Source organism: Squalius cephalus (genome assembly GCF_949319135.1).
Source record: "Squalius cephalus genome assembly, chromosome: 23".
NCBI lineage: Eukaryota > Metazoa > Chordata > Actinopteri > Cypriniformes > Leuciscidae > Squalius > Squalius cephalus.
Window position 1 is genome coordinate 23,188,808 of NC_137144.1, and position 26,491 is coordinate 23,215,298.

A 26,491-nucleotide genomic window follows, 5' to 3' on the forward strand; every position below is an offset into this window, starting at 1 on the left:
GGTGCAAAGAAGACGGGGAAAACAGTGTCGAATGGTAACAGTAACGTGATTTACAAGCAGCGGAAGGTCCTGATAATACTTCTGCAGCCAGAGTGTTGAAGGATAATCCGCAAAATGATCACAAACAAAATAATGACTCTGAGATTATGTTGGTGGAGGAGGTATTTCCACCGCTTCCCGAAACTACGTGCAGTTTTTCCGGCTGTTAAAATCCGGAGATCAGATCAAGTAGATACAAAGGATTTCCACACAACTCTCCGAGCTCTCGCAGTTGGTGAAGAACAGATCAGATGGTTTGGAAAAGTTCATTGGCGAAAATTCAAAGGTGATTAAAGATATGAAAGAAGAGATTGGCAGGAACACGGAACAAATCTCTGGAATGATGGAAACCATTGAGTTTGTCTGCAGCGAGGTCAAAAGTTTGAAAAAAAAAGAGCTGATTGTATTGACTCACGCACAAAGAAGGAAGAGGTTAATTTTGTTGAGCAAGAAAAACGTCTGGCTAATCCGGAATTCCAGAGAAAGAAAGAGGGAATGTCCACCACGAAGTTATCAATGAGTGTCAACACCTTCTACCACAATTTAAGGATAAATTCCCAGATGTAGTTGATGTGGCACATTGACTTGGCTGTGTTAATCCAGATAATACAGAATTATCTTCCAATTTAACTCGCATTTTTACAGAGATGCTGTCTGGCGTGCCACCAAGGTATGCAGACTTTCTGACTGAGAACCGCCTGAAAATCTATGTAAGCAATGTGAATTATTTCATTTTTACATTTTTTTTTTGTAAGTTTAGGAAGTTAATAATTTTGTACTACAAAGGTACATTTTGATCCTCTTGTTATATGAAGGGTTTTATGTCCTCATCTCTTACTGAGTTTGTTATGACTGGTTCGATTTTCTGTCGCGGTGATACTTAATCTTCATACTCGTTCTTAGGTCTTTCTGCCAGCAGTCCACCACAGATTTTTTTCTTTCTTTATCTCACATAAAACAAATTAATCTGGTCACCGTAAACACTTTCTTTTACGTTTTGAAATTTTGAATTTTTTAGAAAAAAAATCATGGACATGATTCGGATATGTTAAAGGGTCGTAAAACAAAAGTGTCACACTTTGCTCCTTCACAGGAGTAAAAATGACCGACATAGGAAATGAATGGGAAATACGAAAAAATACGAAAACTCAGAGAAACTTTTGGTGGTACAAACTACAAATCAGTGCAGAAAAAAGTGCACAGCAATGAGTGACAAACTAATAAAATGGAGAAATCATGTCTAAAAAAACAATGGCAATCAAAATGCCTCTCTATTTTATATAGGGAGCTATGGTGCGGTATGGTAAGTTTTTATTTTTTAACGCCACTGGATGGCGCTTTTCTCACTTCAAAAAAAAAAAAAAAGATTTTAAAGGCCTGCACTCTATTGTAATGTGCAATGTTGCATTTATTGAGAAAAAAAAAATATATATAATAATAATCATAAATATATATATTAATTCTAATGGAAAAAAAATGCTCATAAAAAATTTATAATTATTGCATAGTTCCACAGAAACCTTTCAAACTTCTAAATAATAATCCAAAAATATTATTGAACGAAAATATATTACATTGGTTTCCCTGAAAAAAAAGTACAATTTTAAGGCTTCGGTCACTTTTGACCGCGAAGGAGCCAAGTGTGACCCCTTAAGAAGAGGACCAGAGGGTTAACAGTAACCTATGCGATGCACTTATTATTCTTTTAGAAATTGTTGACTCAATAAATAATCTAAAAATTAACAAATCCCCAGGTACTGATGGGCTACTGTATCTGCAGAGCTTTATAAAGCATTTAATCAAAGATTGACACTTTGTTACATAAAATGTTTCTGAGAGTATTGAGAAAACAACCCTTCCTCCCTCTTTATGTCAGGGACTAATAACATTAATTCCCAAGCCCAATAAAGATCCCCTTTTGATAGAAAACTGGCGTCCAATTTCCTTATTGAATACTGATTATAAAATGATTGCCCTAGTCTTAGCAAAGAGAATAAAATGTATTCTAAATAATATAATAGATGAGTGTCAATCAGGTTTTATCCATCATAAACATATTTCTAATAATATACGCTTGATTTTAGATATGTTAGATTACTCAGACCTTATTTCCACTGATAGTTTTATCTTCTTTCTTGACTATTGCAAAGCGTTTGATTGTTTAGAACATGATTTTATGTTACAGGCCCAGCAAAGAATTAGTTTTGTTTGTTTATTTTGTGTGTTAAAATGCTTTATTGTAATGGGAATAGTTCTATCCGACTCAGTAACGGCACTTCTCCCAGATTCTCAATAAAGTGCGGTGTAAGACAAGGTTGGCCCATCTCCCCATAGCTACACAATTTTTAAATCTACATATTAAAGAGAGTGATTATTAAATATGTTAAATTCACTGTGAAGGGAATTACCAGATGGTATGGAATTAATTATTAGCAAACTGACAAATCATGCAGCGTTGTTTTTAAGAGACGCCTCTCAGATCCCAATTGCTTTTCCTATCTTTTTCAAACGCGTCTGGCCTTGTGCTTAATTTTAACAAATGTGAGTTATTACAGATTACAAAATGTGTGTTATCCTCTTTCTGTAATATTACTGTTTAAGAGAGGGTCACATATTTAGGAATGAAGATGAAAAAAGATTCTAAAATAAGATGTCAGATGAATTTTAACCCAATTGTCGAGATGACACAGAAAAAAATTAATCCTGAAAGGCAGAACTTTGCTTCCTAAAGCAGAAGGGATCTCCAGATTGGCCTATACTGCTCAGTCCTTATTTGTGAATAAGTCTACTTGCAAGTTGATTGACGTAATGTTGCTTAAAGTTTGGAAGAATTCACTATATAACTCACTATGTTAGAAAATCAAAATCATGTTCTGTAATTTTTCCTTATCTCACAGACACATTCTTTTTGGGTTTTATATTAATGACAAGAATCTAATCAAAGCTTTTTGTATTAACCTCCTTTTATTTATTGGAAGGTTTTATATCCATAAATGTAAATATACAAACCCCGCTTTGACATCTTCAAACAATAATTGAATATGTATTTAAATACAAATTCAATGTCTTTAAAAACATCTAGAATTTGTGCCATGTTTAATATTCTTTCATAATATGCTTTTATTCATTTTGTGCCCCCCTTGTTTTTTTCCTTTTCTTTTTCTATTTTTCTTTTCTTTCTTTTACATCTCTCTGCAAATAATTTTCGAAAGGTAAAATAGGCTTCTTTATAATATTTTTCTTGTTGACTATTGAACTATAACTTGTTTATTGTCTGAAAGTTTGTCTGTTGTGTATTTTATGTTTGTTCAAATTTGCAACAACAAAAAAAACTGCTTATGACAACATATTGTTAGCCAACCGGAACCGGAACCTTTTGTTCAGGCTTCTGATTGGCCAACATGGCTTTAAGGTTAAGTTATATCGACACCTGTTGGTTTGGCATGCTCTTGACAGCGCGTTTTTGCAGTTTCATGTGGACAGAGATTTTTTTAAAACCGTGCTTATGTGGATGTGCTTTTTTTCCTTTTAAACGACGGAGGAAATGCCCGTGTACGTGTGGTAGGGATGGGGAAATGAAGCCTCATGAATCACTGAGGCTTTCCCCTGACTGTTCCGGGAAAAGATTCAAAGCTTCGAGAGTGTCGAGAACAGCGCCGAGAACAGCGCCATCTGGTGCTTATTTAAAATAAAGCAGCCAGAAGCCTGTGTTAGAAGCTCTGGCAGATGAAGCAACCACAACACACTCCATAGTTTCAGTGTTATGTGTACAAATAAAAGCCTTACATGTTTGTGTTTGATTTGTTCATTAAATAAATTAATTTTCCCATTAAAGTGTGACAATAAAATATAATAGCTTATATGATTCAATACGATTTAATGTAGGCCTACTCTCTTTCTCTCTCTCTTTCTACACACACACACAATGAATAAGGACAGTCTGATAGGATCATCTGTTATTAAATGTCAATATCGATAATTGTAAATATCAACCAGACTGAGGCAACAATGACTCGTTAAATACGATCTGAAGTTCGAGCCTTCTGACACCCAAAGCGAAACGCGCACGTGACTGGACAGAAAGTAAGGCTTCATTTGTCATCGATCACGTGACTCTAGTAAACCAATACACGCCTCGATACGGGGCTTCACTACAAATTGTGTCGCTTATGTGATACGCGCATCGAAGCTTCAGTGTCATATGTAACATCACTAACGTGTGGATTATAGGCCCAATGCAATAATGAAGAGAACATCTTTTTCACAAGGGAATATCTAACACTATTATTCAGGGCTGGACTGGCCATCGGGCATACCGGGCATTTGCCCGGTGGGCCGACGTGCTTTTTGGGCCGATACATCTCATACTCATACATAATTTTTATTATTATTATTATTTTATTTTTATTTTTATTTTTTTTTAACGGCCCATAAAATTTGTACATCGGCGGCCCATTCGTTTTGTTTTGTTTTGCTTAATTGGCGGCGCTGGGTTTGTGCCGGTGTAATGCGGCTTGGTCAAAAAAAGTCAGTGTTTTTTTTTTTTCTGACAGACCAGCCCATGAAACACGTAGATCAGCGGCCCATTGGTTCTTTCCTTGATTGACACTGGGCTGGCCCAATTACAACTTTAAACGAGTGAGCGCGCGTGCAGCAGTGTCAGTGTGTATCTGTCAGAATAGTCAGCGAGATGGAGAAGAAACGCAAGGAATGTGCAGAGAAATAGCGTGAAAAAATAAAACCAGGCCCTTAAAGCAGACACTGTAAAATGTGTCAAAATACGTTTTCTGACCTTCATCAGCTCCTGTGACATGTGAGGAGGATCAGGAGAGAGATGAGTGAGTGTAGAGTCCGCGGTAAGCAGAACTACTTTCAAAACACTTAGGCCATGTCATGAGTGTAGGAACCCATAACCCAGTTAGGCATTATTTCCACATCTGCATAGTTGACGATTACCGCAATTCACTAGAAATTTAATGAGGCGTTTGTAAACCATGTTTTCCGCCAAAATAAAAGCTTGATGCAGTTTGCTCAAAATAAAAGATCATGTGCTTATCTCTTTCAAGTATAAAAATGAGTACAAAACTAATTATGAAAGTTTCCTTTATTTTTTAGTGCATTTGTTTTACAAAATATGGCTATTACTGTCATTGGATTAATATTATAACTATTATGTAGTAGGTGTAATGTAAATAGACACTGTAGCTAAAAGAGGTTTGAATTTGTCTTTAATTTGCACACTGAATATGGGTTGGAGCTTTTAATTTTGAACTCTCAAAGTGCACCAGATTGATGAATTTAACATTAAAATGCACAAAATTTTCTCACGGGGGGGCATGCCCCCGGACCCCCCTAGAATGGCCAAAGGTCCACCCACCACAGTTTTACCAAAAATCCTGTAAGAAACACAGCTCATAGCTTGTTTTAGGATTCATCACTGTGTGGAGTATAGTTCAACTGTATTAATGTCAAATTTTCACTCGTTCCTATGCTCACTCATTACATGGCATTAGTGGTTTTAAGGAATAGGAGTTGGTATGCATAATTAAGGGCGTGCAAAGATGGGTGGTGTTTATGATCATATAGTGGGCCAGTCTGGGCCAAAATGCCCGGGCCGATTTTTTGTCCCAGTCCAGCCCTGCTATTATTAAAAAACAAGCTTAAAGCCGCTTATAAAAAAACAGATCAAAAAGCCTTTCCTATGTATAGACCAATATGAAAGTAAGAACAGTGTTGAAAAAGAAAATATGATTCCAGTTTCATAAAAAGTATTTTTCACTCACTCATCTGTGATCTGATGTTTTCTCTCTGTTTTTTCATTCTCTTCATTCGTTCTTTTGCTCTCTCTTCCTCTGCTCTTCTTCTCTCTTCCACCTCCTGTAAAATCTTTCTGTTTAATTTAAAATGGCGGCCGTTGTTTAGTGCCACTGTCTCCTCAATCTTCTCCAGAAGCTCCTTGATCTGAGTGTCGTCTCTCCTGTTGAGATTGTTGAGAACATGATACCTGTTCCCACATTTGTCCAGCAGCCGCTGGAGATCCTGTCCTTCACTCTCGATGTGCTGCTCTATAGATGTGTCTAACAGAGAGTCTCCACCAGTGAACAGCACTATAGTGTGACTCCAGACTCTCTCACTGAGAAGATCCAGATGATCCTGCAATGCTTTTCTCTTTTCTTCTTTAAATCCAGTGTCCACAGGTATGATCAGTAGTACAGCGTGTGGTCCTGGAGGACACAGAGACACACTGAGCACAATCTCCAGTTTCAGTAACTCAGGACTCGTCTCTACAGTGTCATTACTCCACCATCCTGGAGCTTCAATGACAGTGATGTGTCTGTCTGCTACTTCTCCATGTCTCCTCACACACTGAGCAGAACTCTTCAAGTCAAACTCCTCTCTGCCCAGGATGGTGTTTCCTGATGAACTCTTACCAGCAGCTCTATTACCCATCAACACAATCCTCAGCTCTGAGAGATGTTGAGCGTCACCTGAAACATATAGAGAACAAAACACACTTATCCTATTTGTGCTTTCTGAACAGTTAACAAGAAAGCTGTACTAAAAATATGCTAATCATAATAATACAAATTCCACATTAATGGACTTAGTTTAATGATCACCCATGGTTAACTAAATTATGAAGAAATGAGAATCGTTTAATTTTCTCAATCAGGAGAAAACAAAAACACAGATTACATAAAACTCAGAACTAAATTGCAATTCTTTGCAAAAATAACATGTTTCCAGTAATTATATATCCTTAATTATTTCTGCAACATATAAAACTGCTGAACTAAATTAAAATGAAGGCATGACACTCCAGGTGAAAAGGGTAAAAATGTAACTGATAGATATCACCATACTTCCTCAGTTGATTGATTACATTAAGAATTGCACAAAAAAAAATTGTATTACAAATTCTCTGAAATTTTTTGTTAAAATATGCAAATAAAGCGTTATCAAATTAAATATGCCCTAATTTGCATAGATTTCTAGAATAAAAATTGGAACAAGTCTAAAGTGGCAAAAACAGATCCAAAATCTTTTCTGTATTGACCAATATGAAAACAATAAAAGTGTCTCACAAAAACTGTAAACATGTTGACACTTTTTGTTTCATAAAAATAGCTCCTATCACGAGTTTAAATCTTACCGATGTCCAATATAGTTCCACCAGCTGTCTAGTAGTTTTTACTTGTAATACTTTAAAAGTGTGTTTGACGGGATTCACTTCCTGGAGCTTCAGAACAGCGACAAACATGAGGCGTTTCTATATGTGTAAAGCTGATGTTTAAGGTTATATTTAATACAAGCTGTTTGCAGTTGTTTATTGTTGTTATTTGTATTGTTTTCTATGGATTAGGTAAATGGATTTCTGTTCTCAAAAGCAAACTCTATGAAGAACGGGATTGTTTAAGAAATAAAAGTGCTTATTTACCTTAAATTATTACTTACAGAGAGGCTTTAAAAGCTGCTAGATCTGCTTATTTTTCAACCCTATTAGAAGAAAATAAACATAATCCTAGGTATTTATTTGAAACGGTGGCTAAACTAACGAAAAATAAAGCTTCAAGCCCAGAAGTTTCCAAGCAGCACAGCAATAATGGTTTTATGAACTTCTTCACTTATAAGATTGATAATATCAGGGACAAAATTATAACTATGCAACCGTCTACTACAGTATCGCATCAGGCAGTACATTGTAGTCTCCCTGAGGAAAATTTTGATTCATTCGTTGCTATAGGAGAGGAAGAATTTACTAAACTCATTAAATCATCTTAAATCGACAACATGCATGTTAGACCCTATACCAACTAAGCTACTGAAAGAGATGCTTCCAGAGGTCCTAGATCCTCTTCTTAATATCATTAATTCATCTTTGTCTCTAGGATACGTACCAAAAAACTTTAAGCTGGCTATGATTAAACCGCTTGTTAAAAAAACGCAACTTGATCCTACAGAATTAGTCAATTACAGGCCGATCTCGAATCTACCTTTTCTGTCAAAGATATTAGAAAAGGCAGTATCCTCACAACTGTGTTCCTTTCTTGAAAGAAATGATATCTGCGAGGATTTCCAGTCCGGATTAGACCGTACCATAGTACTGAGACCAGTGCTCGAATTGAGGGGGGGCTGGGGGGATCCGGGACCCCCCATAAGGTATTAGGGACCCCCCCATAAGAAATAAAAAATAGAATTAGGGGGGTCCCTCAGATATTTTTATTTTAGTAAAAATAATAATGACAAATCTGATTAAATGCATGCAATGGATACGGTAAATTTCGTGAATTGATTATTTACAATCATTTATTTTAAGTTTGTTTATAGGCTAGTTGCCATGTCTCTTTAAAATGTAAACGCCCCGCCCCACATCTAAAGAGCGCTGTGCGCGCGCATGACATCGTTGACTGACAGGACTGTTTGATAGGCGCTGCTCCGGTGAAGCTAATTTTAGCTTTTAAAAAATGGAGAAAAATAAACCTCCACTCGCAGTCGGGAAGAGAAAGCTTCTTACTGACTTTTTTGAGGGGTAATTGTCTCTCTCTATATATCTTTCTACTTTATATCTATCCACTCCATGTCGAGGCTTTTGTATTCCTTACATAAATTGGAAACATTTAGGCTTAAGTTACTATTTTTTTTCATTATTAATAATAATCTCGATGAAGATGGATAACAGCTTTTTAGTAATTATAAAGGGAGTGCTCGTTGTGCGCTTTCTATGCTTTCTAATATCAATTCAGAATTTGTATAAAACTTGTTTTTCATGCTGCTAGGACCAATGGCCACGTAAACACTGCAAAGTTTTGGGAATTACATACGCACTTATGCGGGATTCACTCTTGAAATAGCAATGATTGACATTGATTGCCATAGCATTGTTTGTTCCTGAATAAAGCAGCCTTTTTCACTGAAATGGTTGAATGACTGACTGACTTACTCACTCACAGTCCTTTGCCGCCCGCCACCTACTGGACGTAATTATGTAAAAATCGTATGTGCTGAAATCTTTGAAAAATCCCCACCAACACACAGGCTGACTGCATTGATTTGATCCAAAATACAGTAAAAACAGTAATATTATTAAATATTATTACTATTTAAAATAATACAATAAAATATAATTTATTTCTGTGATCAAAGCTGAATTTTCACCATTGTTACTCCAGTCTTCATCACATGATCCTTCAGAAATCATTCTAATATTCTGATTTGATGCTCAACAAACATTTATGATTATTATCAATGTTGAAAACAGTTGTGGACAGTGTTTTTTTTTTTTTTATGAATAGAAAGTTTAAATGAAATAGAAACGTTTGTAGCATTATACACTACACTCTCAGAAAAAAGCTTGCGGTTAGTAAGATTTTTTTTTTTTTTTTTTTAAATGTTGGGAAAGAAATTAATACTTTTATTCAGTACGGTTGCATTAAATTGATCAAAAGTGACAGTAAAGACATTTATAATGTAACAAAAGATTCTGTTTCAAATAAATGCTGTTCTTTAGAACTTTCTATTCATCAAAAAATCCTGCAAAATAAAAAGTATGATGGTTTCCACACAAATATGAATTGTTTCCAACATTGATCATAAATGTTTGTTGATCATCAAATCATCATATTAGAGTGATTTCTGAAGGATCATGTGACACTGAAGACTGGAGTAATGAAGCTGAAAAAACAGCTTTGATCACAGGAATAAATTACACTTTACTATATATTCACATAGAAAACAGTCACAATATTTCACAATATTACTGTTTTTTTAAATCAAATCAATGCAGCTTTGAGCAGAAGAGACTTCTTTTAAAAACATTTTAAAAATCTTATCGATCTCAACTTCTGAACGGTAGTGTATATTTCATTTCATTATGTATATTTATGTAAAAAATGGCCATCATTCCACGCTGCATGTGGGCCAGATCCGCATTCCACAAGTGCCAGATGTGGGCCGGATCTGGGCTGAAACAATGTTGCTATCTGGGCAGAAACGTGTTTTCTATGTTTCTACGTAACACATTATATATAGTTATGTTCAGTTCTCCATTTCAGTTGTGGGAAAAGAGACTGAGTTTATATATATATATATATATATATATATATATATATATATATATATATATATATATATATATATATACTAAGTATGCATTTCTGTTTGAGAGGTCATTTCTCATTTGAGATTTTCGTTATCCCTGTTTCTGAAGAAATTTGATGCTTACCACCTGTCCTGAGTTTTGGTTTATGTCTTCACCCACTGGTTCCTGAATTCACTTTGATGTCTGTTATGGATGAATGCTGAGTTCACTTTTGAGAATCTCCTGGACATGCCTATGTTAAACTTATAAACTATTCCAAAGACTGTTTGCCCAGTTGTCCTGCACTCTTCTACTAAATATTCTGACTAAATCTCCCGCACCTGGGTTCATACCTATCTACATCATTACAGCCTGATAGTATTTTTCCATTCTTTTGCTACTGTTTAAGAAATAAAAAAGTTAAATATCCTTTTGAAGTTACTGACTGTTCTTTTATCACTGCTTTTGGAGACATTATGAAATAATTATCCCTGTGCTACTGTTGAATCTGACAGTGATACCATCCAGTAAGTCTGGAAGCCATCTGATTATTTTCTACTGTTTTTGAGACATTTCAATGTATTTTGAAGTCACTTGCTTTTACGGGTCTTCAAGTGCCTTATATGTAGTGCCCTGGTATATTTGCCATAGTTGCCCTTTTGGGTCTGCGCTTTGTCACCCTCTAAATCCATATTACTTTAGTAAGTAATTTGAAAGAAGAATATATATAAAATTCTTTATCAAGCGTTTTTAATAAATAGTATATATTTATGCATATTATGATCAAATATATTGTATATTTTGTATAAAGTGTATATTGTGAGACTAACCAACCCCTCGCCCCAAAAAAACTTGGGGACCCCCCATAAGACTTGACTCAATTCGAGCACTGACTGAGACTGCTCTCGTTAGAGTCACAAATGATTTGCTCTTATCATCCGATCGTGGTTGTGTCTCGCTATTAGTGTTACTCGATCTTAGTGCTGCATTTGACACCATTGACCACAACGTTCTTTTAAATAGATTAGAACATTATGTTGGCATTACGGGAAATGCACTAGCATGGTTTAAATCATTCTTATCTGACCATTATCAGTTTGTAGCAGTAAATGATGAGATGTCTCATCGATCACAAGTTCAGTATGGCGTACCACAAGGCTCAGTACTAGGACCGCTGCTGTTCACTCTGTACATGCTACCATTAGGAGATATCATTAGGAAACATGGCATTAGCTTTCACTGTTATGCTGACGATACTCAGCTGTATCTTTCTTCAAAACCTAACGAAACTTATCAATTCACAAAAGTAACGGAATGCATAGCGGATATAAAAAATTGGATGACTCGTAATTTCCTACTTCTAAATTCTGAAAAAACAGAGTTTCTAATTATTGGACAAAAAACTTCCTCACGTAATAACCTACAATACTGTCTAACACTCGATGGCTGCTCTGTTAAGTCTTTGTCGTCGGTTAGGAACCTGGGTGTGCTCTTTGATACAAATCTTTCATTTGAAAGTCACGTGTCTAGTATCTGTAAAACTGCATTTTTCCATCTTAAAAATATATCTAAATTACGCCATATGCTCTCATTGACAAATGCGGAAAAATTAGTTCATGCGTTCATGACCTCAAGGCTAGATTATTGTAATGCTCTACTGGGTGGTTGCCCTGCACGCTTAATAAATAAACTACAGCTGGTTCAAAACGCAGCAGCTCGAGTTCTTACCAGAACCAGGAAGTATGACCATATAAGCCCAGTTCTGTCAAAACTGCATTGGCTCCCTATTAAACATCACATAAATTTTAAAATATTGCTGATCACTTACAAAGCACTAAATGCACTGTAAAAAGTGAATAGTAGGATCAACTTAAAAAAATTACTTCAATTGGTAACACCTAAAGAAATTAAGTTTTCTCAACTTAAATTATCACGTTTTATCGTGAAAAATCTGATAATTTAAGTTGAGAAAACTTAATTTCTTTAGGTGTTACCAATTGAAGTAATTGTTTTAAGTTGATCCAACTGTTCACTTTTTACAGTGTGGTTTAGCTCCGCAGTACTTGAGCGAGCTCTTAACGCATTATAGTCCGTCACGTCTATTGCGATCTAAAAATTCGGCCAGTTACTAATACCTAGAATATCAAAATCGACTGCTGGCGGTAGATCCTTTTCCTATTTAGCACCAAAACTCTGGAACAGTCTTCCTACCATTGTCCGGGAAGCAGACACACTCTGTCAGTTCAAAGCCAGATTAAAGACACATCTCTTTAAACTAGCATTCACACAATACATTATAGACTTCTATAATTTAATGTTAGGCTGCATAGATTAGGTCAGCCGGAACCGGGAACACTTCCCATAAATCCTGATGTACTCGTTACATCATGAGAAGAATGGCATCTACGCTAATTTTAGTGTCTGTGTTTATCCCGAGGTTTTCCCGCAGCCTGCCGGATCCAGGCCGTATCCAGATCTGACGAAGGACCTTCGCCTGGACCGATGACAACGCAGTGCTGAAGTGCCAACTAGTCTCTCCCTATGGAGGATCCCTTTACCACTATACAGATAAGGCGTTGTCGGGAAAATTCGTTTCGCGTTCCTACCCCAAAGCAACAAAATAAAATAAAATTCTTTATCAAAATTTATAAGGAAAGACAAGTACTTTGTTTAGGCTTGGCTTGTAGGGAATTCCAAACCTGCATATATTCAAACACACATAACTATAGAACCCATTCTAAATGCTCATGTGAACGCCATCAGTGTTTCTCACAGGTTCGCTTTTAAAGTCTGTGTAGAGGGAATGGTGTCGTCTTAGCGGCCCCTAATTTAATAACAAATGATCGTTGTGACGGAAGCAAATCAATCAAAACTAACTTTAGATGAAAAATAACTTAACTCTGCTATAAAGCCAAAACAATCTCTGTTACCTTAAATTATACGCTTATCTCTGTGAAGCTGCTTTGAAACAATCTACATTGTTAAAAGCGCTATATAAATGAAGATGACTTGACTTGACTTGACTTATTTCCTTCAATAACAGCTTTTATGGGTCGTCACTGTGAGCTGTTTTGAACACATCTATTGCGAATGCCTCGACAAATAGCGGTTAATGACAAGAAGTTTCATGTTATTATTGCTGTGACTGTTACATTTTCATGATTTACTTAATATACTCAGTGTGAATATCTGCATTATAAAGTATGTGGACTCACTCATCATCTGTGATCTGATGTTTTCTCTCTGTTTTTTCATCCTCTTCATTCGTTCTTTTGCTCTCTCTTCCTCTGCTCTTCTTCTCTCTTCCACCTCCTGTAAAATCGTTCTGTCTATTTCAAAATGGCGGCCGTTGTTTTGTGCCACTGTCTCCTCAATCTTCTCCAGCAGCTCCTTGATCTGAGTGTCGTCTCTCCTGTTGAGATTGTTGAGAACATGAAACCTGTTCCCACATTTGTCCAGCAGCCGCTGGAGATCCTGTCCTTCACTCTCAATGTGTTGCTCTATAGATGTGTCTGACAGAGAGTCTCCATGAGTGAACAGCACTATAGTGTGACTCCAGACTCTCTCACTGAGAAGATCCAGATGATCCTGCAATGCTTTTCTCTCAGTCTCTTTAAATCTAGTGTCCAGACGTATGATCAGTAGTACAGCGTGTGGTCCTGGAGGACACAGAGACACACTGAGCAAAATCTCCTGTTTCAGTCTCTCAGGACTCATTTCTACAGTGTAATTCTTCCACCATCCTGGAGCTTCAATGACAGTGATGTGTCTGTCTGCTACTTCTCCATGTCTCCTCACACACTGAGCAGAACTCTTCAAGTCAAACTCCTCTCTGCCCAGGATGGTGTTTCCTGATGAACTCTTACCAGCATATCTATAACCCATCAACACAATCCTCAGCTCTGAGAGATGTTGAGCGTCACCTGAAACAAATAGAGAACAAAACACACTTATCCTGTTTGTGCTTTCTGAACAGTTAACAAGAAAGCTGTACTAAAAATATGCTAATCATAATAATACAAATGCCATATTAATGGACTTAAGTTAATCATCACCCATAGTTAACTAAATTATGATGAAATGAGAATCTTTTAATTTTCTCAATCAGGAGAAAACAAAAACACAGATTACATAAAACTCAGGGCTAAATTGTAATTTGATGCAAAAATAACATATTTTAAGTAATTATATATCCTTTCAAAATATGCAACATGTAAAACCGCTGAACTAAATTAAGGCAAGACACTTCAGGTGAAAAGGGTAAAAATGTAACTAATAGATATCACCATACTTCCCCAGTTGATTGATTAAGAATCCCAATGCAATCAGTGCTTTGCCAATGCTTTCAGACAATGCAATCCCAATTAAAGAATTGCAAAAAATTGGTATTACAAGTTCTCTGAAATGTTATGATTAAATATGCAAATAAAGTGTTATCAAATTAAATATGCACTAATTTGCATACATTTCTAGAAAAAAATTGGAACATTGGATGTAGTCCGTTTTTTTTTTTTTTTTTTTTTTGGACATATTACAGTCAAAGGTTTTTACAGCGGGGATTTTGGATTTTTTTTTTTTTTTTTTTTTTATCACTACATAAGCCAGAATTTTTATTTTTATTTTCACATTTTTTTAGGTATAAAATATATAATCTATAAACTCAGGCAAATTGTATATGAGCAAACACCTCTTTATATAGTATTTATATAGTAGCCTATACCCTCTCTAGATATACTTTGTAAATTTTGGATGTTTTCTTTCCACTAATCTGAAAGAACACTTTATAAAAAGTCAAAAGACCAAAATCTCAAAATTGACAGATGCATAAAAAACAGTTTTTGCCTGTATAGTGTCTCGCCTTAATGAATAAATATCTCTCTAGCGCGCACACACCTGGCACAGGAATAGTTGCACAGCCACGCACATAAAAAAAATAAATAAATAAAAAACCATGATTGTATTCTTCAAACCTAAAACACAATCCCTGACGAGCCATATTTATAAGTATAAGCGACTTTATGGAGAACAAAAAGCAAGCCCTAAGTGTCTTATAAAAAAATAGCTGAATCGACCAATATGAAAGTGAAAGCAGTAACAATGTCTGACAGAAACAGCAAACACGTCGAGTTTGATTAAAAGTAATTTTAACTATGTATTAACAAGGAAAAGACGATTAGTTTTTAAATCATAAATGCTTACTTAAGTCCATTTTACTTCACACGGTCTCAGAGTTCAGGAGTAAATGTAGTTTTACCGGCAGTCTAGTTTATCTTTCAAAGTAAGTTTGACTCATAGACAGTGTGGTTTGACTGGACTCATACAGGTGCTTCAGAACAGTCACGCGCATGGGCGGGTCTACAGGTGTATGGAAGTGTGCAAAGGTGATCTTCGTTAGTTATTTTACACATAGGCCTACACAAAAAATAAGATTTTGAAATGTTTAAAAAGTGATAATATCTATAAATCCAGACACACTTCAAAAAGTGACTTCACCTGGCAAACTTAAACAAAGTAGACCTACTAATCCCACAATGAATTTACTTAACGTTACTTTTTTTTAATTAGCCTACTATATAGGCTACAGTCGCAAGTTGTTAGATTATTTAGTATTCTTGCAGTCAATAATAGTATCTATTAAGACTCATATTTGATCTTCAAAATTACCTTTAAAAGTTGTTAAAATAATTTCTTCATGGTCTTAAATAACTCTACAAGAACTCTTCACCCACTCACATCAACTCGGACTTTCGTTACCTGATCCACTCGTCAACTAAACTCTACACAAGGCAAGCGGAAATACTGGTTTAATTCAGCCACATTTTGAACCAGAAGAAGAGAAATAACTAATTATAGTGTCGTCTACAAATCGATGTGCCAGTAATGTGTTTTAAATCGCTCTATATAACGTCGGACACATAATGGTAATTGATATGATTAGCCTTCGCCTTGACTTTATTATCAAACAGCTAAGCTAATAATGTGTTGTTAATGTTACACAAACCATGTTCCCGTTCGCCATCTCAGAGTCTCAGCTGCTGAAACTCAGCATCCGAACGCTTTGAACATCATAGAAAGTCAGTGAGGAAAAGCCCCGCACGGTGACGGGATTTGTTATGTTTGTGATGGTAAAAACAGGGGCGTTTCAAACCGCGTTTTTGAGACTGTCTTTGGTTCACTGCAGTTTTAAGGAGAAAATACTCAGCAGTGGTGTTGACTGATTCATTTGCACAAGGTTTATCAAGCATATTAAAACACCACATATACATAACTTGATTTTCACCTCGGGGGTTCTTAAATGATTGAATCTTAATGTGAGTAGCCTACTTTAGATATACAATAAAAAAGTAAAAGATGCAAGCATCAACATGGCATTATAACATTTTCTTTTACATTTAGTAAAGAAAATAAGCCTAAATGTAATTTAGTAGTTCAAATGTTTAAAATACTTTCATTCATTATCAGGATTAACAAATATTAAAACATGGAGGGAATCTATATGAAACACATGTTTATAAATGTTATATTTACAGAAATAATATCAGTTTTATAAGGCAGTCAGATTTAAGTCGTCTGCTGTTGTTCAGGATGTTCAGAGCTCTTCTGAATGACTGAGATCCCGTCCATATCCAGCTCCACTGAGTGAACACTGAAGGAACCAATGCCCTGTCAAAACAACAGCAGGACCAACACTATTTATAAAAGACATTTTACTTTCACCATTTATGTTTTTCAGTTTTTACTAGGACACTAAAACACACAGGTCTTTCAGCAACCAGTTTAAATTGCATATACAGTATGTTCCTTCTATACAGTATATTGAATCATTCTGAAAGAAGTGCTTCTACATATATCAGTTTAGAAAGGCTTAAAACAACCAGTTTCTCTGACTCTCACCTGTATGTTTGAGAGAATCTCTGTCACTGGTTTCTTCTGCTGAGGTTCACGGGTGAGTAAGAACAGGAATCCTCCTCCTCCTGCTCCTGCCAGACTCTGTCCTAAACTCAGCGGCTGAAGAGCGTTCATCATGGATCTCACCGCCGCCGGCTCACAGCCTGGAGCCATCAGCTTCTTCTGCTGCCAGTATGTGTCCATACACTCCCCCAACCTGAGGAGAGATCCTGAGAGAAAGAGATCAGAGAGTCCATCTGAATCTGGTGTGTGTGTGCGTGTGTGTGTGTCACTCACCCTCTCTGCAGGCTTCAGCACACTCCTCTGCATTGGTCACCAGCTGATCTGCGTTCTGTACGATGGAGGGTAATCACGCATACCACACAGTGATCCAATGACACACAACACAGCGTTCATGAAGTCTGACCGTCACCATCTGCCGCTCGTACCTGCAGCAGGTTCCGTGCTAAACGCGTCTTTCCAGTGTAAACCAGAAGAAGATGATGCTGCAGGACAGACTGGAAGTGTTGAGGAAGAGAGAGCTGTTCTACTTCCACTCTCAGCGGTAACTGAGCTGCAGATCGAGCCAGCTTCACTCCTCCAAACAGCCCGCCAACCTGATCCTGCCATCCACCACCTAAAACACCAGCAAATATACTAAATGCCTTCAAATTCAGTTTGTTAAAGGAACTGTATGTAGGATTGTGGCCAAAACTGGTACTGCAATCACTTTAAAAATACTATAGAGCGGTGTATCCCCTCCCCCTCCCCCCTCACTCGAGGTTGCCAGATAAGCTGAATTCAGCAGAAACGTAGGCTGCTTCAATGAGCTTCCGACGAGACGTACACAGTACGTTTTTTTCTGTTAATTATGTTTATGCTTCATGAGAGATATTTTGATAAGTAATTATGCATTTTAAAAATGTACTAATTGTCCTTAGTTAAATATAATCGTAAAGATGTATGCTCGTATGTGACAGACAGAACGGTAGCTGTAAGTCTAACTTGTAACGTCTGTCATTAATGTAAGTACAAGCACAACAAGCCTATGTCACTATGTGTAACCAATATCAAAGATACAGCTATTCATTTAGCTGATGCTATAGCAGCTAAGTGAAAGTGGCCAGCTGTATTTTTTTACTTACCCTGCAGCCCACGTCCATAACACGCTAAAATGTGTGATGTGAAATACAGGTCAACTTGCAGCATGTGTAACTTAGTCCACGATATACGTGAAGAACGAATGTCGAATAATTTTTTCTGAGGTAAAGTTAGGCTTCTGTCTCAATTACGTTTCAAATTTTCATATAATGGGCGTGCTAATGTTTTCCTCAGCATCTCAGCATAATAACAGAAAAACGGGCTCCTATAAATGCATTGCTAATGTTAGCATACGTCCATGTGAGCTAACGTTACTTTGCACGAACATGCATAACTTTGTTCGACTGTCATGAATATATGAAATGTCCATTGACATCAAGTACAAGTTAGCCAAGCATAAGTTAACTTAGATGAATCTTACCTGTCCAGGAGAAAATTAGCTACGTTGGCGTCTGTGTTCAAATTCTTCTCCGTTTTCAGCCGTCTCCATCTTTCAAAAGCATCTCCAATACAAATTCTGGTTTTATTTCGGACTTTGTCACAACGAATTTCTGAATTATAACGAGGTCTTTTTGATTTAGTAACATTAGACATTTTTATCCGTCTTTTAGGGTAGGTTAGAGCAAAGCTGGCAACCCGGATCCCGAAACACTACTGACTTCGTGATTGGTCGATAGGTGGAGGGAGGCGCGTCAGGCCAAAACACAAAATGACAACATCAACATCAGTTGAGGGCTGCAAGTCCACTTTTTAAATGACAATATCCTGGCCGTACTACTGTTGTCAGTGATATAAGTATTTGAAATGAACATGATTTCTTAATGTCTAGTGACACATCAGGGCCATTTTATGATTAATTGAAATAGATTTCTTACATACAGCTCCTTTAAAAATGTAAACTTTTGCCTGGTTGAGCTTCACAGTCCAGTGAAACCCTATATTGCTCTAGAAAGGAAGTGATGAGAATGAACGCGTCTCTCGTACCGGTGGTGAGGATCTGCTCCAGGTAAAGAACATCATGAATGAGAGAGTTTGTGTCGAAGCTTCGTCCCGTACATCTGTAAACTGCTGCAAGAGCTGCACCTGCCAGAATACTGCTGGTGCCTACAAACACACACAAACACAAACACACACACACACACACACATATACACTTTAATTATAATTTAATTTAAGTTAATTAATTAATTGATTTCAATTTTGTGAGATCCAACATAAAACTTAATCTATTAAAACAAAAATATGAATATATATAAAGTAAAATGGATATACAAATGTTATACAAATAAATATTTCAATAGTTATTATTATTATAAAATTTTTTTGATAAAATACAATATAGTGAAATGGATTATATACATTTGCTATACAAATTCATATATTTACAAAATAATAATAAAATTGAATAAATATTATATATATATATATATATATACCATGGGCTGTTTAAATACTCGATTCTGATTGGCTGGAAGGTGTGCAGTAAAACCGTTTAATGCACAGGTAGTTCCAGTCAGTTTGATTACAGTTCGAAATTAATCCGCTACATTGGTAACCATAGTAACACAGATACACTTGCAAGCAGAGTGAGAGACGCATATGAAAACATTTAGGTAGGTGTAATGGGTAGAGAAAATGACCACATATATGAGTTTAATTTAAAAAAAAACCTTCTCCTGTTTTGTTACTTTTTTAAAAAAAAAGCCGTTACACTGTTTCAGTTGGGTTGCCGTGGAGACGGTAGCTCAAGCGCTCAGAAATAAACATCCAGCGCTTGAGAAAGACATAATTTTTGTATCTCCACTTCTTTCCAACCCACAGGTATGTTTTAAACCTTTTCAATCTCTGTCAAAAGTTATCGAAAGAGTATATAACCAGTACGGTTGTTTAGGTGATGTGTGTTGTCATGTTCCGTGTAGAAAGATATTATGCTGTGTTTATACTGTATGTATTGGCTTGCCGCTTTCGCTGGTTGAACTGTCACCGTTAATGAAGGTTCCGTTCTCTTGTCTTTTTGTACTGACTGTAAACAGTAGTGTCAAGTGAACATCGGTATGTTTAAAGTATATGGTGTAATGTCTACATATTTGAATGTGCTAAAGCAATTGTTTCAAGATAGAATATAATATATGGTGTCATTTGTTGATGTATATTTGATATATTATAACGTTACAGTAAGACTTGTATCTATTTCACAATATGTTATTAATGGGTTTTGTATTTTATCTGATATATACCAATGCTTTTCATATTGGTTTGTTTATTATATTCAGTATTATAGACCATTTCTATATTATATGGTCCATGTAATGGCTGAAGTTACGGTTTATGATCTCGTAGTATTATTGAGATATTTAATCCAAAAGAGAAAGAGAAATAAACATCCAGCGCTTGAGAAAGACATAATTTTTGTATCTCCACTTCTTTCCAACCCACAGTGCTATCCAGCCTGTGGTTTTGTACCTGCCCAGATTCCCCTAGGTCTGAGGCCGGTAACAATTGGGGGCTCGTCCGCAGGATCCGTTGAGTTAAAAGCGAGGTGAGCAGTCATTGCAACGGTGAGACCAGGGGTTCAAGCTTCAGGGAAGGCTGCTAAGTTGAGCGTCATCCACAGAGCAACAGTCACCGGTGAGACGTCACGATGACTACAGTAGCCCCACGGCGAATGTTGATCTTCCAGATCATCAAACAGCTTCCAGCGATGAGTTTAAGCCAACTGCAGTTGGTTGCCAGGTCAATTGAAGATGGCAGTGAAAGCACTGAGGGCCTCAGTGAACCAGAGCTCTATGACTTCATCATCGACTACATCAGGAGCGAGAGGTTGAAGGCGATGGAAGATGAAGGCATGGCTCAACTCCTCTCCCTCCAGGATCTGCTGCAGGAACTGACATCGACCGACTCCGGGTCTGGTGAGGTCTGTGTTTCCAATGTTCACATGGACGGCACACTGACGCCTACACATCAACTCTTACCTCCCTCCACAAGAGATATCCACACACCATCCATGGACATGCACACACACACGTCACTCATGGACAGAGACATTCATGTACCTGTTACTACGGGGAGGCAAGCCCAGCCGAGCGTCACTGGCACCCGTGATGCCCACCATGGTAGGACAAGCCTGTCCTCAACTGTAACAGACCAGGTAGTAAGACTGTCTGATGTTACTGCTCTGCTTCCACGTAGAGAGTGTAAAATACACGGTGGTCAGGTATCTGACATGGGTTCTGACATATCCTTTAATGGTCTTTGTAAGCAGATTGATGCTGCTTTACAAGAGGGGTTTAGCGAGGCTGAAACTATTAGAGCTGTACTTAAGATAACTAAGCCAGGTACATTCAGGGAAATGCTCACTAACCATGATGATTTAACAGTGAAGGGGTTAAAAAGGTTTCTCCGCTCTCACATCAGGGATAAAAGTGTAACCGAGCTCTTTCAAGAGCTCAGTAATGCTAGACAGCATGACAGAGAGAGTCCACAGCAGTTTCTCTACAGGCTTATGGGGTTAAAGCAGAGAGTCATTTTTGAGTCACAGCAACCTGGCGTAGAGTTCAGTTATGACAGAAGGCTTGTACAGGGTACTTTTCTACACACACTCTACCAAGGTCTAAATGAGAGAAACACTTATGTTAGACATGACATCAAACCTTTCCTTTCTGACATGCAGGCTAGCGATGACTTTCTGTTAGAACAGATGACCAAGTCCCTGACTGAGGAAGAGGGGAGGTTAAAACGCCTGGGTGCTGTAGCTAAGTATAGACCGGTGACTGTAAGCAGTGCCCGATATGACCATGACGGACAGACTGATGCAATCAAACCGAGTTCAGTTGACGCTGAGTTACAGGCTAACCGTGACGCTATCAGAGAGCTGACTGCCCAAGTGTCCTCACTGACAAGGCACATGACACTTGTTGAAAAGTCTGCAGAACGTGTACAGTCTGGTTTCCCTAGCACATCTGTTAGTCTTCCACGGACACTGTCAGCTGACAAAAAGGGTAGATGCCACGACTGCGTAGTGAAAGGAACCATGAGCTGTCCCCATTGTTTTGTCTGTGGCCAGGCAGGACACCGAGCTATTGGCTGTTTACAGAGGAAGTCGTCGGGAAACGGGAGGAAGTCGCTGGAGCAGGGCAGCCAGTGACTGTGAACAGCATTCAGCCCACTGTTAAGATCAAACCGCTACCCATACCATGCCAAGCAGGTCCAAAAAAACGCATCGCCCAGCTCATAGGAAAACGTTGTACCGTCTCTTGCAACATCAATGGTGTGCCAATTGAAATGCTTTTAGACTCAGGGGCTCAGGTGACGATGGTCAGCAAAACCTGGATAGACAGAGCAGCACCCCATGTCAAAATCCAACCACTTCAATCCCTCTTTGCCGATCAGCCTCTTGAAGTATCAGCAGCAAATGGTACACAAGTTCCCCTTGATGGATGGGCAGAGGTTGACCTGCAAATTTGTAGTGAGCGCCATGGGTCAGTGACAATTGGAGTGCCCCTACTGGTCAGTCAGACTTGTCAGTGTCCCCTGTTAGGGAGTAACGTCATAGCTGAGATCATCAAAGAGCATGACAACACTGTGAATGTGACTGCTATTCTGACCGACGCTTTAAGTGTCCCTGAGAACACAGTTGAGGCTTTGGTCTCTGCCCTTCAGATAACTACCACTGTCGAGACAGCCCTGTGTACTGTACACACAGGCAAGAAAGGTGTCACTATCCCTGCTGGTAGAGTCTATGAAGTCAGGTGCCGGGTTAGGGTGTTGCCAGGGAATTGTACAGTACTGTTCCAGCCTCTTATAGAAAACACCTGCCCTGAGGGCCTTGAACTGTTTCCTGCATTAGTTGACATTCCTTGTGGACCCTCAAAATGCATTAAAATTCCTATACAAAATGCAACCCGACATGCCATTTATTTGACCCCAAGAATCACTCTCGGCACTCTTGAGGAAGTGGCTGATGTTAAACCTGTCCCGAGTCTTGAGCACATGCCGAATGACGTTGTCCAAACCTTTTCAGCTCAATTAAGTACAGATCCAACGGCTTACATGAACAACGAGCAGGACAGACAGATCAGGTCTAAAGCTAAAGACAAGTGGCACCCTCCTGTTGACGTATCACATCTAGCTGAGGATGAACAGAGGTTAGTTAAGGAAATGTTGTTCGAGCAGTCTGAGGTGTTTGCCAAAGACGATGCTGACATTGGTTGTATTCCTGACCTCCAACTTAGAGTCAATCTTACAGTTGAAACACCTGTCCAAAAGTCTTACAATTCCATCCCAAAGCCCTTGTATAAAGAGGTAAAAGACTATGTTCAGAACTTGCTTGACCGTGGTTGGATCAGAAAATCCACCTCATCATACTCTTCTCCTGTGGTCTGTGTGAGAAAAAAGGACAAAAGCCTACGTCTCTGTGTTGACTTCCGGGGGCTGAACAGCAAAACCATCCAGGACCGCCACCCCCTTCCACGCATCCAGGACCTGCTTGACAATTTAGGAGGCAACTCATGGTTTTCCATACTTGACCAGGGCAGTGCTTACCACCAAGGCTTTGTTGAAGAGAGCTGCCGGCACCTGACAGCTTTTAGCACACCCTGGGGGTTTTACGAGTGGATACGCCTCCCATTTGGCCTCACCAACGCTCCGGCAGCATTCCAACGCTGCATGGAGGGAGTGCTGGCCGGTCTAAGAGATGAATGCTGTTCTCCTTACCTGGATGATGTGCTCTGCTTTTCCAAGACTTTCCAGGGCCATGTTGAGGACTTAAGACAAGTTCTGTGTCGCTTAAGGGAACATGGTGTGAAGCTGCGCCCGAAAAAATGTGAGCTGTTCAAACGCCAAGTGAGATATGTTGGACGCCTGGTCACAAGTGAGGGTGTTCAGGTAGATCCCAAAGACCTAGAAGCTGTGTTGCAGATGAAGGAGAGAGAGCCAAAGAACGTTGGAGAGGTCCGAGCTCTACTTGGTTTCCTGGGCTACTATCGCTCTTTCATCCAGGACTTTTCCAGAATAGCCCGGCCACTGTTTAAGCTTCAAGAACATCCTGCCTTGTCCAACAAGAGCCCGGTTGCAGCCAAGTCCACCCAAAAAGGCCAGAGCAGTGGTCAGTTACCATCCCGGACACCAGTTCAGTGGTCCCCCGAACACAGTGCTGTTGTGTCCCGCCTTGTGGACATGCTGATCAAACCCCCCATCTTGGCCTACCCCGACTTCGATTTGCCATTCATCCTACACACTGATGCATCCAATGAAGGGTTGGGGGCGGTGCTCTACCAGGAACAGAACAGCAAACTCCGGGTTATTGCTTATGGGTCCAGGTCACTCACGCCTGCTGAAAAGAATTACCACCTCCATTCCAGTAAGCTTGAGTTTCTCGCTCTGAAGTGGGCCATATGCGATAAATTCCGTGATTATCTGTATTACGCAACAACATTCACTGTATATACAGATAACAATCCCCTCACCTACGTCCTGAGCACAGCCAAGTTGAACGCTGTTGGACATCGCTGGGTTGGTGAATTAGCCGACTTCCACTTCAACATCAAGTACAGGCCAGGCAAGGTGAATGTGGATGCAGATACCCTGTCCAGGTTTCCAGTGAAACTCCAAGACAACTTGAAGGAGTACACCGAGACAATGCCACCTGAGGTTGTATCTGCCATCTGGCAGGGGAATAAAGCTCAGAGAGATGAGGATGTGTCCTGGGCTGCCGCCCTTCAGATCTCTGCCTTTGATGACGACTCTCCCCCGATGAGTGCGCCCATGTTCACCCCAGAAGACATCAGAGCCGCCCAGAAAGGAGATGAGCCCATTTCCGAGGTGATTCGGTTGAAAGGGAGCGGATGGAATCCGAGAGACAAAGACTGGAGTCCAATCCAACCAGGAACACGACGACTTATACATGAGTGGAACAGGCTCAAACTGGATAATGGTATTCTGTACAGGCATGCAGGACAAAATCAACAACTGGTCCTCCCCAAAGTACTCAAGTCAACCGTGCTCAAACACCTGCACGATGACATGGGACATGTTGGCGCTGATAAAGTCACCCACCTCGCAAGGCAACGGTTCTACTGGCCTTTTATGCAGCGCGACATCGAAGACTATGTCATCCGTCAATGCCCATGCATCAAACAAAAACGACCTGCTGTCCATGAGAAAGCACCAATGGGCTCAATCACAACTAGCGCACCTTTTGAACTGCTCTCTGTTGATTACCTTCACCTTGATCCCAGTAAAGGAGGCTACGAGTACATCCTTGTGGTAGTAGATCACTTCACCCGTTTTGCTCAGGCCTATGCAACTCGAAACAAGTCTGGCAAAACAGCGGCCGAAAAGATCTTCTACGACTTCATTCCACGCTTCGGGTACCCTCAAAAGCTCCACCATGACCAGGGTCGGGAATTCGAGAACACCCTGTTCCAGAGACTTCAGCAGCTGGCAGGAATATCTCACTCCCGAACTACTCCTTACCATCCACAGGGGAATCCTGTTGAACGCCTGAACAGGACACTCCTCCAGATGCTCAGAACACTCCATGAGGAAAAGAAGGCAGAGTGGAAAGACCATCTCCCCAGCATAGTACATGCCTACAACTGCACGAAGCATGAGTCTACAGGCTACTCACCATTCTTCCTCCTCTTTGGAAGACATCCACTGCTGCCCATTGACCTTATATTCAATCTCAATTCAGATCGGCTGGTACAGACACGGCAGGAGTATGCACAGACCTGGGCTTCCCGGATGCAGGATGCATACCGGATTGCCTCTGAGAACAGCAAGAAGTCTTCTGAGAAAGGGAAAAGGCACTACGACCGAGGTGCCAGAGGAGCCTTGCTGCAACCAGGTGATCGTGTGCTTGTCAAGAACCTGTCAGAGAGAGGTGGCCCAGGCAAACTTCGATCTTACTGGGAAAAGAAGATCCACCGTGTCATAGAGAGGCTGGGAGATGGACCTGTATATCGAATCCAAGCTGAAACAGGTGACCAGACTCTCCGGGTGCTCCACCGCAACCTCCTCTTGCCTGTCAGTGACTTGCCAGTCAACCATGAGGAACGTGACACTGGTGTGGAGCGAAAGCCCCAAGGACAGAGACGTCATATGCCAACCAGAGAAGCAACTAAGTCTGATGTTGGCACCTCAGATGATGAGGGGGAGTGCTCCTACAACCTTAGACCCTTGCCTGTGTATGAGAGGAGGGCTGTCAGATACCACCCACATCAACCCGAGCTACACAGTGAGCTAAGGGCTGGGGCTCCCGAATATCAACCGTTGAGCCGTGCACCTGAGTCTGAGAATGTATGGCAGCCAGGACCAGCTGACCCTTTGGTGACAGCAGAGCCAATGCCGGTAGCAAGAGGGGTAGATCCGTCCCCTGCTGTGGAA

General features: G+C 39.3%; 3 protein-coding genes across 3 annotated transcripts in view; all 3 read right to left on the reverse strand.

The window, feature by feature from the left end:
• Window positions 1-15,462, reverse strand: part of LOC307151669 (uncharacterized protein) — a 125,583-nt gene extending 110,121 nt beyond the window's left edge. Inside the window, exons 1-3 of the mRNA XM_079859785.1 lie at window positions 15,317-15,462; window positions 13,333-14,040; window positions 5,823-6,527 (exon numbers count right to left, since the gene is read on the reverse strand). Of these exons, the coding sequence (XP_079715911.1) occupies window positions 5,823-6,527; window positions 13,333-14,040; window positions 15,317-15,326 (1,423 nt within the window). The 5' untranslated portion in view covers window positions 15,327-15,462. The remainder of the gene's footprint in view (window positions 1-5,822; window positions 6,528-13,332; window positions 14,041-15,316) is intronic.
• An 868-nt stretch (window positions 15,463-16,330) lies between these two features.
• Window positions 16,331-26,491, reverse strand: part of LOC307151364 (L-fucose kinase-like) — a 48,438-nt gene continuing 38,277 nt past the window's right edge. Inside the window, exon 24 of the transcript XR_013819871.1 lies at window positions 16,331-16,527. The gene's annotated coding sequence lies outside the window, so the exon portion shown is untranslated. The remainder of the gene's footprint in view (window positions 16,528-26,491) is intronic.
• On the reverse strand, window positions 16,400-17,368 carry LOC307151372 (L-fucose kinase-like). Its single transcript, XM_079859365.1, has 3 exons — window positions 17,303-17,368; window positions 17,012-17,235; window positions 16,400-16,780 (listed from the first exon to the last, which is right to left on the reverse strand). The coding sequence occupies exons 2-3, from the start codon at window positions 17,207-17,209 to the stop codon at window positions 16,679-16,681; spliced, it is 300 nt and encodes a 99-aa protein (XP_079715491.1). The 5' UTR covers window positions 17,210-17,235; window positions 17,303-17,368; the 3' UTR covers window positions 16,400-16,678.

What these genes read in the sequence shown, in the direction of transcription:
- LOC307151372 (XM_079859365.1), bottom strand. Translation starts at nt 17,209, where the DNA reads ATGGACACATACTGGCAGCAGAAGAAGCTGATGGCTCCAGGCTGTGAG. An exon ending in AGATTCTCTCAAACATACAG is followed by an intron (nt 16,781 to 17,011) that starts GTGAGAGTCAGA and finishes TTGTTTTGACAG; the next exon opens with GGCATTGGTTCCTTCAGTGT.